Source organism: Symphalangus syndactylus, chromosome 8 (assembly GCF_028878055.3).
Source record: "Symphalangus syndactylus isolate Jambi chromosome 8, NHGRI_mSymSyn1-v2.1_pri, whole genome shotgun sequence".
Classification (NCBI taxonomy): Eukaryota; Metazoa; Chordata; class Mammalia; order Primates; family Hylobatidae; genus Symphalangus; species Symphalangus syndactylus.
In genome coordinates, this window is record NC_072430.2 from 73,693,258 (window position 1) to 73,708,470 (window position 15,213).

Consider the following 15,213-nt stretch of genomic DNA (forward strand, 5'->3'; position numbering starts at 1 on the left):
TACCTGCGGGTCCTCAAAGGATGGGGAAAGACAGAGTGAAAGGGATGCGGGAGAGAAAGTCACAGTCACTTTGTTGTATGGCCCAGAGTGACTCTTCTTGTTTCCCAAGTCTCGGCTTAAAAAGTAGCGATCTCCATTCACCTTTACCCCCTTCGCCATTCTCATGCCTTATTTTATTGTAACTTTGTTTCTCAATTTTAACGTCATTTTTGTCCCTTGCAATTCTCACAGGAGTGGTGATGTCAAAGAAACCCAAAGAAGAGGTAGTGGAGAGGCAGGGCGCGGTGGCTCACGCCTGTAATCCCAGCACTTTGGGAGGCCGAGGCGGGCGGATCACGAGGTCAGGAGATCGAGAACATCCTGGCTAACACGGTGAAACCCTGTCCCTACTAAAAATACAAAAAAATTAGCCGGGCTTGGTGGCGGGCGCCTGTAGTCCCAGTTACTCGGGAGGCTGGGGCAGGAGAAAGGCGTGAACCCAGGAGGCGGAGCTTGCAGTGAGCCGAGATCGCGCTACTGCACTCCAGCCTGGGAGACAGAGCGAGACTCCGTCTCAAAAAAAAAAAAGACAGTGGAAATGAAAATGAAAGAATAGATAGTGGTGTCAAATACTGGAAAGAGGTCGGGCTTCATAAAGTAGGAGCAGAAATCAAGTTGTAGCAGATTGTGGAGCGAATGGAAATTTAGGAAGAAGAAAGAGTAAATATGAACAATTAAACGTGGCCCCGGACGCGGCGGCTCACCCCTGTAATCCCAGCATTTTGGGAGGCCGAGATGGGCGGATTGCTTGAGACGGGAGTTTGAGACCAGCCTGGGCAACATAAGGAGACCTTGTCTCTACTAAAAATACAAAAATTAGCTGGGTCTGATGGCGCGAGCCTGTGGTCCCAGCTGCTTGGGTGGCTGGGGTGGGAAAATCGCTTGAGCCCGGGAGGCAAAGCTTCCAGTGATCTGAAATTGCGCCACTACACTCCAGTCTGGTCGACAGTGAGACCCTGTCTCAAAAAAAAAAAAAAAAAAGAAAAGAAAGAGAAAGAGAAAGGTGGTCTACGAAAAGAATGGTTGGATGCTTAGTAATGGGGGAAGCTTTATTATTTTTTCAATTATTTTTAAGACAGGAGGAGACAAATTCTGACAAAAATTGAGCTAATAGAAAGAGAGGGGTTAAAAATACAAGAGGATATGGGATGGAGTTGGGATCCTGAGAAGGCAGGATCCAGTGGTTAAGTAAAAGGATTGTAGGATTGCGTTTAAGCCTGTGGATGGACACCTCTTTGCATTATTAAAGGAAGAAGAAAAAGAGTGAATGGACGACGACGAAGTAGAGAAGTGTCTGAGGCTGCTACTTCCTAGGAATAGTAGAATTCAAAGTTATGTGTTATGAGAATCAAATGAGTTAAAACATACAAAGTTTTAGCACGTAAAGTTAATACATAAAGTTTTAGTTTATAATTTAGTGATTCATAAAATTATTGAGCAAATTTAACTTATCACTGTTATATGATGATCGTGACATACTCAACTAATGTAGAAGACCAGGAATAACCTGTTTTAATAATGTTTCATTCATTTCAAACACAAGGTTATGGATTGGAAACACCCCTGTTCTTCTTTGTTGTTGTTGTTGTTTTTTGAGACGGAGTCTCGCTTTGTCGCCCAGGCTGGAGTGCAGTGGCGCGATCTCGGCTCACCACAACCCCCGCCTCCTGGGTTCAAGCGATTCTCCTGCCTCAGCCTCCCGAGTAGCTGGGATTACAGGCGTGCGCCACCATGCCCGGCTAATTTTTGTATTTTTAGTAGAGACAGGGTTTCACCACGTCAGCCAGGCTGATCTCAAACTCCTCAACCTCAAGTAATCCGCCTGCCTCCGCCTCCCAAAGTGTTGGGATTACAGGCGTGAGCCACCGCGCCAGGCCTTCTGTTCTTCTTTGGATTGCTTTTCCTACAGTTTTTGTTTTCCTTAAGTTGGGGTCTCACTCTGTCGCCCACTGGACTTTGATAACAGTAGGAATGTACATCTCAAACAAAATGCAGATGCCTAAAGTACATCTGAAAGATGATGTGAATAATTCCTGTAGTCCATGCAAATAAAGAAATAATTGCCCTTATTAAAGATTTCCTATAAGATGAGTCCTTTGTTTCAGTAGCTCTTAACTTAGAAAGTTGGGAGCCTAGCTTGGTCCAGAGGCGCCCAGGAGAGAGGGGCGGGAGGAAGGCTCTGCAGCCCGAGGGGGCGTGTGCAGGGGCGGGGCTGCGGGCGGAGGAGCGCGGACGCTCCGGGTATCGCGAGAGTTGGGCGGGCCGAGCAATCGCAGCAGTCTATTCCCTCACTCTCCCTGGAGGAGCCGCTGGCCCTGGACTCTCCAAATTCTGAGCTCTCATCATGGCGGCGGCGGCCGCGGCGGCCGTCGGGGGCCAGCAGCCGTCACAGCCCGAGCTGCCCGCGTCAGGGCTGGCCCTAGACAAGGCGGCCACTGCCGCGCACCTCAAGGCGGCCCTCAGCCGGCCGGACAACCGCGCAGGTGCTGAGGAGCTGCAGGCGCTGCTGGAGCGGGTGCTGAGCGCCGAGCGGCCGCTGGCCGCGGCTGCTGGCGGCGAGGACGCGGCGGCGGCCGGAGGCGGGGGCGGTCCGGGGGCGGCCGAGGAGGAGGCCCTGGAGTGGTGTAAGTGCCTTCTGGCTGGCGGCGGCGGCTACGACGAGTTCTGCGCGGCGGTGCGGGCCTACGATCCCGCGGCGCTCTGCGGCCTGGTCTGGACAGCCAACTTCGTGGCCTACCGCTGCCGGACGTGCGGCATCTCGCCCTGCATGTCGCTGTGCGCCGAGTGCTTCCACCAGGGCGACCACACCGGACACGACTTCAACATGTTCCGCAGCCAGGCCGGGGGCGCCTGCGACTGCGGGGACAGCAACGTGATGCGGGAGAGCGGGTGAGTGGAGCCCTCCCCGCGGACGAGGCGACCCTGGGCCGGGGACGTCGCGGGAGGGCCTGGAGCGGAGCACTGGGAGCCCACTCTGAGCTGCCAAGGGGAGGGTGCGGGGGAGGGTGCAGCCACAGGGGGATGGAGGTGACTGAGCTGTCAGCGGTGGAAAGTGGGTGGGGAGGAGAAAGAGGGGAGAGGAGAGCGGAGAGCATGTTTGGGAAACCGGGCTGTGAATTTTGGGGAAGCCAGGGTGGGTAAATGATAGCGAGAAAAGAGCCAGTGTATGGGGTAGGAGGGGAGTAAGGGGAAAGGATTTTTGGGGAAGCTCGTGTCGAGCTGTCAAGTGTGTACTTGTTGGGAAAGGCTGTAAAGCCTGGTTCTTGGGAAGAGACTTAGGTTGTGATTTGGATTGGCTGGGAGGGGATGTTATTGGGGACCGTATTGGCTCGCGGGATGATGAGAGCTGGGGAGGTGGTCTTGTACGTGCAGGGAAGGACGCTTGAGGAAAAGGTCTTCTGAACTGCCAGTGTTGTCTGTCAGTATGAGAGAAGGAGCTCTTGAGGGTTGAGGGAGGAGGGAAGGGGAGGGGCCTGCATGAAAAGTGACTGTTGAGCTGTCAGTGGAGTATTTGGTATGCTGGAATGACATTTAGAATTGGGCTACTGAGCAGTCAGTTACAGAATACCCTCCGTACCAGGAGAACAAACAAAATACTGAGCGAACCAGGAATCAAGTGTTAGGTCTTCTCCAGTTAAGGGCACTTTGTTCACTCACTGATATGTGAACCTCTATCTAAGAGGAGACAACAAATGCCCTTTTGACAGAAGCGATACACCAGATGTTGGGACTTATGAGAAAAGACATTTCAGAGTTTGCAGTGAGTTACAGAGAGTTGGTACATGTAGGGTCGTGGCTTGGAACATGATGTCAATGTCAGGGACAGTCTGAGAAAAAAGTGAAAGGGGCGATTTTGGATGGGCAGTAGTTGAAAGAATATTAGCAACTACAAGTTGCTATCAGTTACTAAACTTCTTCAATTTTCAGGTCTTAGGATTAATGACAGAGTGCAATCTTTTTATAAATGGTCACCTTTTTCTTCGGAGTACTTGTAAGGTTACTGTTACTCCAAAATGTTTGTACCTACTATGCGCAAGCAAGGCTTCTTGGATATTAAAAATGAATGAAACATTGACCAACCCTTTACTCTACTTGCACTGGAGTAGAAAGTAATGAATTCCTTAAACAATACTTGGTAGCTAGAAGAGGGAGATGAGGTTTCTGTGCAGAGGGAGTAAGAAAAAGTCTTCAGAAATAAGGTATTTTGAATTTGCTAATAATAATAACATAATTGCAGTTAACATTTGAGTTTTTTTTTTTTTTTGAGACAGAGTTTTGCTCTTGTTGCCCAGGCTGGAGTGCAATGGCGCGACCTCGGCTCACTGAAACCTCCGGCCTCCGGGTTCAAGTGATTCTCCTTGCCTCAGCCTCCCAAGTAGCTGGGATTACAGTCATGCACCACCATGCCTGGATAATTTTTATTTTTTTAGTAGAGACAGGGTTTCTCCATGTCGGTCAGGCTAGTCCCGAACTCCCGACCTCAGATGATCCGCTCGCCTCGGCTTCCCAAGTGCTGGGATTACAGGCGTGAGCCACCGTGCCCGGCCAACATTTGAGTTCTTGAACTATATCTCTGACACTTTAAAAGTACTTTTTAAAATTTAATATTTGAATAGGTAAAATATATAGCTAAAAAATCAGATACATACACACACACACAGTTGGAAATTTTTCTCCCATCTAGTCTTCTGTCTGTCCAGTTCCTTCCCGTTTAGTTTCTCTTAGTGCAGAACAAGCAAAGATGTTTCCTAGTTTTTCAGTCTCTTGTTATGCAAAGGGTTACATACTTTCCACTGTTCTACATCTTGCATTTTGTAGTTATCTTAGATGTATTTTTCTTATTAAAAAATCAGTGTTGTCATTCTATTTTTTAAAAAATACTGCTGCATAGTGTTCCATGTTTTGAATTTGCCATTCTTTAATTTTTTTATTTTTATTTTTTACTTTTTTTTTGTGTGTGTGTGAATTTGCCATTCTTGATTTAATGTCTCTTCATGGGCATTTGGCTTTCCAGTATAAAATTAAAAACGTGGTGTATCTGTCTTTTCCCCCCTGGTCAAGAGAGTCAGTGGAATAAATTCTCAAAAGTGTGATTTCCAAATTGCCCTCCCTAAGGCTTAGTACTAATTACTGTATGAGACTGCCTGTTTTCCAACAGCCTCATCAACAGAGTAGTAGTAAAATTTTGGACTTTTATCTATCTATTTGGTTAAAAGTGGCCAAATTCTAGCTGTTTTATGTGATTTAACTTATTTATTCTTTGACTCTGAGATTGTTACTTTTATTATTCTCATTGTACAGAAGAGGAAGGTAGGGCAGAGTTAAAAAACTTGCTCAAGATCACACAGGCAGTAAGCTAGGCATGCTGGCTCCAGGGCTCCAGAGCCGTACTAATCAACCATTTCTCTTTACTGCCCCTACTAAATAGCATTCTTACTGGTTTTTCTTTTCAATTCTATGTTTTATCTTTTTTTTTCCTTAATATGTTATTCTTATTTGGGCCTTTGTTTCTTTCTTTTTAAACTTTTTTGTTTGTTTTTGTTTTAAAGAGGCACATCAAAACAGGAGTTGGAGCAATCCTTTACTGATATTTAGACATTTTTACTTCTTGGACTGGGTTAGCATTTAGGAAAGCCTCCAGAGAACCTGAAGGTAGGAAATAACATTGATTCTTTCCTGACTTTTGGAATACAGTGGTAATTATCAGGTTGTCGTGGATGAGATGCAAGTCTGATCGCTTGTGATGCTTCAGTGTACTACCAGAAATATGTCAGTGAGTTTCTTTGAAGGTATTCATATAGTTTTAGGGCATCCAGGCTATAGATAGTCAACATCCTAACCTCATGGTATTTGCTTTTACTGGTGTCTCATAGGTAAGTATTATTTTCCCAGTCTGGCAACCCTCTATGAGTTGATACATAATATATATATATATATATATATATATATATTTTTTTTTTTTTTTTTTTTTTTTTTTTTTTTGAGACAGAGTTTTGCTCTTGTTGCCCAGGCTGGAGTGCAATGGCACGATCTTGGCTCACTGCAAACCTCTGCCTCCCAGGTTCAAGTGATTCTCCTACCTCAGCCTTCCAAGTAGCTGGGATTACAGGGATGTGCCACCACACCTGGCTAATTTTTTTTTTTTTGTATTTTTAGTAGAGACAGGGTTTCTCCATGTTGGTCAGGCTGGTCTTGAACTCCTGACCTTAGGTGATCCACCCGCCTCGGCCTCCAAAAGTGCTGGGATTACAGACATGAGTCACGACACCCGGCCGGATACATAATATTTAAAGATTTATTATTATCTCTGTCTGAAACCAGAGCTATTGCCTGTATGTGTCAGCAGTTGCCATGTCCAGTTTCATAAAGGGCAAGATTGAACAATAAACAGTATTGTGGCCATGCAATTACTCTGAATTTTTTTCTAACTGTTTGGATTGGATAGAGTAATTTTTCCGGGCTATACAACTAATATACTGCCTCAAGAGAAATAGGTGATGTTGACCAGCTCTGCAACCTAAAAGACTGCCTCTGGAACCTTTTTAGAACTGGAAATCATCAGCAGCTTATAACAGTGTTCTCATGGGCAAAGCTGGACTACACTGGCATGAACAGAATATTTGAACTTTTCTAAGTTTTTGATATTTTAAAAACTTCTTTAGGTTGCCAAAGATTGAATGTGTGTTGATTTTGGGGTTTTTATTCTAACTGCCGTAAAAGTTTGTAAATTTCATGGTTTAGTCACTTTTAGAGGAAGGATTCCTTTTTTTCCCGCTGTATTTGTGCTCTTAGTAAATGAGAATAAATCTTTCTGTGCCATAATCCTTTTCACCAGTGTCTGTTGCCTGTAGGATGTTCTTGATTGGAGATGGAGAAGAATCTTGAATCTATCACAGCTGTATTTAAATTTAATTTTCAAATTAGCAATTATAGAACTGTGGGGAGGATTTAGTTACTTTTGATTGAGTAGTATTGATATAATCAATGTGGCGGTATTAGCAGTTATACAAACCAAAGGAAGAAAACAATTGAGGATTCATTTGTGGGATGAGATCACAAAGGCTATGGAAATTGTATATTAGTAACTGTATGTGGCCGGGCGCGGTGGCTCACGCCTGCAATCCCAGCACTTTGGAAGGCCGAGGTGGGCAGATGACGAGGTCAGGAGATTGAGACCATCCTGGCTAACATGGGGAAACCCCATCTCTACTAAAAATACAAAAAATTAGCCGGGCGTGGTGGTGGGTGCCTGTAGTCCCAGCTACTCGGGAGGCTGAGGCAGGAGAATGGCGTGAACCCAGGAGGTGGAGCTTGGAGTGAGCCGAGATCCCGCCACTGCACTCCAGCCTGGGCGACAGAGCGTGACTCTGTCTCAGAAAAAAAAAAAAACAACAACTGTATGTGTAACTACAGTTTTGCCACTAGTGAATAAGTGCAGTCATTGTCAGAAATGCTTTATGGGGGCCTGGCATGGTGGCTCACACCTGTAATCCCAGCACTTTGGGAGACCAAGGCAGGTGTATCACTTTAAGTCGGGAGTTCAAGACCAGCCTGACCATATGGAGAAACCCCGTCTCTACTAAAAATATAAAATTATCTGGGCGTGATGGCGCATGCCTGTAATCCCAGCTACTCCAGAGGCTGAGACAGGAGAATCGCTTGAACCCAGGAGGCGGAGGTTAGGGTGAGCCAAGATCACGCTGTTGCACTCCAGCCTGGGCAACGAGAGTGAAACTCCATCTGGAAAAAAAAAATGCTTTATGAGTGGATGAACTCAAAACAAAATGAAACAAAACAAAATAACCTGTAATGGAAAGTCTAAAATACACTCGTTCGTCAGTATATGGTATACATAGGAGATTGGTTCCAGAATACCCACCTCCCACCCACTCTCCAGGGTATACTGAAATCCTGCTTATATGAAAAGTCTGCCCTTCACGTATGTGAGTGTCAGATCCCATGAATTCTGTATTTTCGATCCTTGTTTGGTTAAAAAAATCCTTGTAAAAGTGGACCCTTGCAGTTGAAACTAGTGTTGTTCAAGGGTCAACTGTAATGTCTGACTAGCTGGTTTTGGGCTCTGATGGAATACTACTAACTGGAAACTGGGATTTTAAAAATTTACTTCGCAAATTTTGGTGCAGAGAATGAGGAGTTTCATGTTCTGTCCTATATTACAGATATTTTTGTCTCTTTGCTTGTTCTGCCTCACATCTAAGCTCTTAAAAGATAAGGACCTCATTTTGCTATTAGCCAGAGGCCAGCACCTACTAAGTCTCTTGTACTTAGTAGGTGTCAGTAATTTTGAATTAAGTTGGATAAAAAGGTGGCTGCTATACCCGAAAAGTTGCTGTAAGATTACATTGCTTTAGTTACTCATGAGGTGGCATTGATTATTAAATCCATAGCAGCTTTTTTCAGAGTGCTTTCATTCTTTTTTAATTTCAGAAGTAATACACATTGATTATAACATAAAAATAAGTGGATAAAGTAAAAAGTAAAGGTGCCTTTCTCCATCCTACCCCTCAATAAGAAATTTCCCTTTCTTTTGAGCTTACTTATGTATTTAAAAGAGATTCGTTCTAATTTATCCAGCATTTCTAGATTTTTTTTTTTTTTTTTTTTTTTTTTTAGAGACAGGTTCTCGGAGTGTCTCCCAGGCTGGAGTGCAGTGGTGTGATATCACAGCTCACTGCAGCCTCTACCTCCCAGGCTCAAGTGATTTCCCACCTCACCCTCCCAAGTAGCTGGGACTATAGGCACACACCACCACACCCAGCTAAATTTCCTTTTGTATTTTTTGTAGAGATGGGGCCAGGCTGGTCTTGAACTCCTGGCTTCAAGTGGTCCACCTGCCTCAGCCTCCTAAAGGGCTGGGATTATAGGCGTAAGCCACAGTCTGGTGCCTGGCCTGTGTTGTGGGAGGTTGTTAGGTTTTTTGATCTGTGGTAGCCAGAAATTGAACCATGTGAATGTCTGGTCGAATAGTGTTACTCTCTTCAGTAGCTTGCTTTTTTCCCCTTAACATATTTATGGATACTATCTCAAAAGTAGAACTGCTTCATTTTTAAAGTTAAATAGTATTTCATTGTATTTCCATGTTTTTGTAATGTACTATGATTTTTACAGTCAGTTCCCTACCGATAGACATTTAAATTGTTTCCAGACTTGGGCTGTTGTAAACATTGTTGCAGTCAGTATTCTTGTATACACTTCTTCATATGTGTGGGAGCTTATATATGAGGATACATTCCTAGAAGTTATATCTTGGTTGAAGGAAATGTGCAAATTCAACTTTGATAGAACCCTCCAAAGAAATTAATTTACATTCCTGCCAACAATGTATGAAACAGTTTGTTTCCCCATATTCTGGCAGTATGTATGGTGATATCAGTGTTTCTGATCTTTGCTGCTCTCATAAGTGAAAAGTTATATTTCGTTTCATCTGTTATCTCCCTGTCCCACTGCTCTGTCGTCCCAGCCAGGACTATTTTGAAGCAAATATCAGATACCTTATAATTTAATTTAAAAATATTTGAGTATGCATCTCAGTAAAGAGATGTGAACTCTAAAACATAACTCAAATGTCCATCAGTGGATGAATGGATAAGCAATATGTGGAATATATGTACAATGGAATATTTAACCTTAAAAAGTAATAAAATTCGGACACATTAGAATGTTACAATGTAGATAAACCTTGGAGACCTTATGCCAAATGAAATAGGCCCATCACAAAAGAACAAATGCTTGTATCCTTCTGTTTATATGAAGTGCCCGGAATAGTCAAATTCATACAGACAGAAAATAGAATAGTGATTATCAGAGGCCAAGGGAAGGGGAGATTGGGGAGTTATTTTTTTAACAGGTACAGAGTTTCAGTTTGGGAAGATGAAAAAGTCCTTGAAATCGATGGTTGTGATGGTTGCAAAACAATATGAATGTACTTAATGCCACTAAACTGTACACTTAAGATGGTTTTAAATGGCAAATTTTTTGTTATTTATATTTTACCACTATTAAAAAATAATGTCAGGCATGGTGGCTCGCACCTGTAGTCCCAGCTACTCCCGAGGCTGAGATGGGAGTATTGCTTGAGCCTGGGAGTAAGAGGCTGCAGTGGATTATGATCACACCTGGGAATAGTCACTGCACTCCAGCCTCAGCAACATGAAGAGACGTCATCTCTTGAAAACAAAGCAAAAAACAAACAACTCCCCCAAAACCACAATACCAATACTACACCTAAAATATTCATATTTTGTTTGTTTGTTTGTTTTGAGATGGAGTCTCACTCTGTTGCCAGGCTGGAGTGTGGCTGCATGATCTCGGCTCACTGCAACCTCTGCCTCCTGAGTTCAAGTGGTACTTCTGTCCCAGCCTCCCTAGTTGCAGGGACTACAGGTGCATGCCACCATGCCCAGCTCATTTTTGTATTTTTAGTAGAGGTGGGGTTTCACCGTATTGGTCAGGCTGGTCTGTAACTCCTGACCTCAGGCAATTCACCTGCCTCAGCCTCCCAAAGTGCTAGGATTACAGGCGTGAGCCACCATGCCTGGCCTAATTTTTTAATCATTATAAAACTCAGTTAAAACTATTTTCAATTATGAAACAATTTGAATTTAAAGAAAAGTATAAAAGTAATATAACAGATACCTTTGTACTTACCATTGAGATGAATAGATATATTAACCTTTTGCCATGTTTGCTCTAGAGTTGCTTTTAGTCAAAAAACCAAAGAAAGGTCAACCCACCTCTCCCTTCCTTTCTCTTTTCCTCTCCAGACGTTACGGTTTTCCTGAAATTCCTGTGTGCCGTGGCACTCTCTCTCTCACGCGCTCTCTCTCTCTCTCTCTCTCTATATATATATATATATATATATATTTTTTTTTTTTTTTTTTTTTTCCGAGATGGAAACTTGCTCTGTTCCCATCAGACTGGATGGAGTGCAGTGGTGCAATTTCGGCTCACTGCAACCTCCACCTCCTGGGTTCAAGCAATTCTCCTGCCTCAGCTGCCTGAGTAGCTGGGATTACAGGCGGCCGCCACCCTGCCTAGCTAATTTTCGTATTTTTAGTAGAGATAGGGGTTTCACCATATTGGCCAGGCTGGTCTCGAACTCCTGACCTCAGGACCTCAGGTGATCTTCCCGCCTCAGCCTCCCAGAGTGCTGGAATTACAGGCATGGGCTACCACGCCTGGCCCCACCAGGAATTTGAGGTCTTGTTTTTCTGCTTATTGAAACTTGGTGTTAATGAGAACACATGGACACCGGGAGGGCAACAACACACACTGGGACCTGTTGGGTGGGGGTCGGGGAGAGGGAGAGCATCAGAAAAAATAGCTAATGCATGCTGGGCTTCATACCTAGGTGATGGGTTGATAGGTGCAGCAAACCATCATGGCAACCATTTACCTATGTAACCTGTACGTCCTGCACATGTACTTCAGAACTTAAAAAAAAAACCAAAAGACACTTGGTGTTTTATATATAAGTTTATAGTATTTTACCAATCTGTTGGATACAAACATGTTTTTAAAATTTATATTTTCCTGACTAGTAAAGTTGAACATCTTTTCATATGTTTTGGGGCCATTTGGGCTTCTTTCTTGGTGAACTGCTGGTTCATATTCTTTGCCTCTTTTGTTTTTCTGTTTTACTGAGTTTTAAGAATGCTGTACATACTCTAGATGCTGATCCTTCGTTGTATAAATACCTAATTTCATCTTCTAGTTTGTGTCTTGTCTTTTTACCTTGAAATACATAATTTTGTTATAAACGATTTTAAATTAAAAATGTAGTTTTTCTTCTACAGTTTGTATTATTTGTATCTTGTTAAAGAAATCTTCTTCACCCTGGTTTAAAAAAATGCTTATATGTTTTCTACTGAAAGATTTAAGTTTTTCATTGTACACTTAGGTCTTCTGTCCATCCGGAATTTATTTTTACATGTAGTATGAGATTGAGGTCTGTATTAGTCTGTTTTCACACTGCTATAAAGAACTGCCTGGCCGGGCACGGTGGCTCATGCCTGTAATCCCAGCACTTTGGGAAGCTGAGGCAGGTGAATCACCTGAGGTCGGGAGTTCGAGACCAGCCTGACCAACATGGAGAAACCCCGTCTCTACTAAAAATACAAAATTAGCCGGGTGTGGTGGCACGTGGCTGTAATCCCAGCTATCCCAGCTACTCGGGAGGCTGAGGCAAGAGAATTGCTTGAACCCGGGAGGCAGAGGTTGCGGTGAGCCGCGATCACGCCATTGCACTCCAGCCTGGGCAACAAGAGGAAAACTCTGTCTCAAAAAGAAAAGGAAAAAGAATGGCCGGAGACTGCGTGATTTATAAAGGAAAGAGGTTTAATTGACTCACAGTTCAGCATGGCTGGGGAGGCCTTAGGCAACTTACAATCGTGGTAGAAGGCACCTAGTCACAGAGCAGCAGGAGGGAGAAGCGAGCAGGGGAAGTGCCAGATGCTTATAAAACCATTACATCTCGTGAGAACTCACTCACTGTCATGAGAACAACATAGGGCAAGCCATCCCCATCATCTAGTTACCTCCACCTCATCCCACCCTTGACATGTGGGGATTATGGGGATTACAATTCAGGATGAGATTTTGGGTGGGGACACAACCAAACCATATCATTAGATCTAATTTTATCTTTTTCAATATGAGGATTCAGTTATTGAACATTTTTTTCCTCCATTGATCTATAATGTCACCTCTATCACATACCAAACCTATGTGTGTCCTAAGTTCTCTGTTGCATTGATATGTCTCTTGTAACAATACCATACGACTTTATTAGAACATTAAAATGTATTTTGATATGGCAGGATTTCCTTATTATTACTCTTCAAAAGGATTTTTGGCTGTTCTTGGTTCGTGTTTTCGTTTGAATTTCAGGAGCTTGTCAAGTTCTCTGGAAAAGTTCTGTTAAGATGTTGACTGGCATCACATTAAATATGAGGAGGTTGCAGAAAGATACATGTTCAAGTATGTTCATTGTAACACTGAAATAGGGAAAAATGGAAACAATGAGATTGGTGAACTGTAGTTTAATCATTCAATGGAATACTTTATGGTAGAATACATAAATTGCCATCCATCTTAGTCTGTTTGTGCTGCTGTTACGTCAGACGGAGTAATTTAGAAAGAACAGAAATTTATTTCTTCCAGTCTGGAGGCTGGGAAGTCCAAGATTAAGGCATTTGTGTGTGTGTGTGTGTGTGTGTGTGTGTGTGTGTGTGTGTGTGTGTGTGTGTCTGGTGAGGTCTTCTTGCATCCTCACGTGGCAGAAGCAGGGAAGAGGGCAAACGGGGCCTAAGCTAGTTCCCTCCAGCACTTGCTTAAGGCAGAGCCCTCCTGACTTAATCACATCCCCAAAGTCTTCTGCCTCTTAATACCACCACAGTGGAGATTAAGTTTCAATGTGAATTTTGTAGGGGACACACGTTCAGACTGGTGCTCGCCTCTGCCCCTCGCCCCCACAAAGTTTATGTCCTTTTCACATACAAATACATTCATTCCATTCCAGTAGCTCCAGAAGTCTTAACTTGTTCTAGCACCAGCTCAAAAGTCTGAAGTTGAGAGTCTCATCTAAACATCATTTCAGTCAGGTACGGTGAGACTCAAAGATACGCTTCATCCTGTGGCAGATTTCTCTCTAGCTGTGAACCTGTGAAGTCAAACAAGTTACCTGCTTTCAAAACATAGTGTCTACACTGTTGGTGGGAATGTAAATTATTAATAGTACAGCCACTGTGGAGAACAGTATGGAGGTTCCTCAGAAAACTAAAAATAGACTACCATGTGATCCAGTAATTCCACTACTGAGTATATATCCAAAAAATGGGAAATCAATATATGGAAAAGAGGCCTGAAGTTCCATGTTTATTGCAGCACTATTCATAGTAGCCAAAATATGGAATCAACTTAAATGCCCACCAATGGAAGAATGGATAAAGAAAATGTGGTATATATGCACAATGGAATATTATTCAGCCACAAAAATAATGAAATCTTATCATTTGCAGCAACATGGGTGGGACTGGAGGTTATTATGTTAAGTGAAATAAGCCAAGGGCAGAAAGACAAATATCACATGTTCTCACTCATGTGTGGGAGTTAAAAAAGTGGATCTCATGAAGATAGAGAGTAGATTGGTGGTTACCAGAGGGAAGGGTAGAAAGGAGGAGGGGGATAAAGATAAGTTAATTAGTGGGTACAAATATATGGTTTGATGGAAGAAATAAGACCTAATGTTAGATAGTATCTATCAGTAGGGTAACTGTAGTTTACAATAATCCATTGTAAATTGCAAAATAGCTAGAAGAGAAGAATTTGAATGGCTGTAGCATAAAAAGACAAATATTTAAGGTGGTGGTGTTCCAAGTACATTGATTTGATCTTTACAAATGATATGAATGTATTACATTATTACATGTACTCAGAAACTGTGTACATCTAGTATGCATCAAATAAAACACACACACACACACACACACATACTGCAATGGTGACAGAGGCAAGCACAGATGTTTTCATTATGAAGGGAGGAACAGGCAAGAAGAGAGGAGTGACAGATCTCAAGTAAGTGCAAAACTCAGTAAGGCAAACAACATTAAATCCTAAGGCTTGAGAATAATTGTCTTGCTTTCTGGACACACTGTGTTGGGGGTTGGGTCCCCAAGGTGTAAGAATTAAAGAAAGAGGAAAGAAACACAAAAGGTGGCTTGCTGGTCAAGACAGATCTATTTTAGAGAAAACAAACCTGAGAGGAGCCTTCTGGCTGAGTTAGGCCCACTGGCTTACAGACTAAGAGTTTTTTTTTTTTTTTTTTTTTTTGAGACGGAGTCTCGCTCTGTCACCCAGGCTGGAGTGCAGTGGCGCAATCTCGGCTCACTGCAAGCTCCGCCTCCCGGGTTCACGCCATTCTCCTGCCTCAGCCTCTCCGAGTAGCTGGGACTACAGGCGCCCGCCACCACGCCTGGCTAATTTTTTGTATTTTTAGTAGAAACGGGGTTTCACCGTGGTCTCGATCTCCTGACCTCGTGATCCGCCCGCCTCGGCCTCCCAAAGTGCTGGGATTACAAGCGTGAGCCACCGCGCCCGGCGAGTTTTTTTTTTTTTTTTGAGACGGAGTCTCACTCTGTCGCCCAGGCTGGAGTG

At 43.4% G+C, this 15,213-nt stretch overlaps 1 protein-coding gene across 4 annotated transcripts in view; it reads left to right on the forward strand.

Annotated features, from left to right (window-relative positions):
- Window positions 1–2,307: 2,307 nt before the first annotated feature.
- The window catches only part of UBR3 (ubiquitin protein ligase E3 component n-recognin 3), a 263,885-nt gene continuing 250,979 nt past the window's right edge, over window positions 2,308–15,213 (forward strand). For all 4 annotated transcript variants that reach the window (XM_055289670.1, XM_055289672.1, XM_063644665.1 and 1 more), the window contains exon 1: window positions 2,308–2,928. In XM_055289670.1, coding sequence (XP_055145645.1) covers window positions 2,384–2,928 — 545 coding nt within the window. In that variant the 5' untranslated portion in view covers window positions 2,308–2,383. The remainder of the gene's footprint in view (window positions 2,929–15,213) is intronic.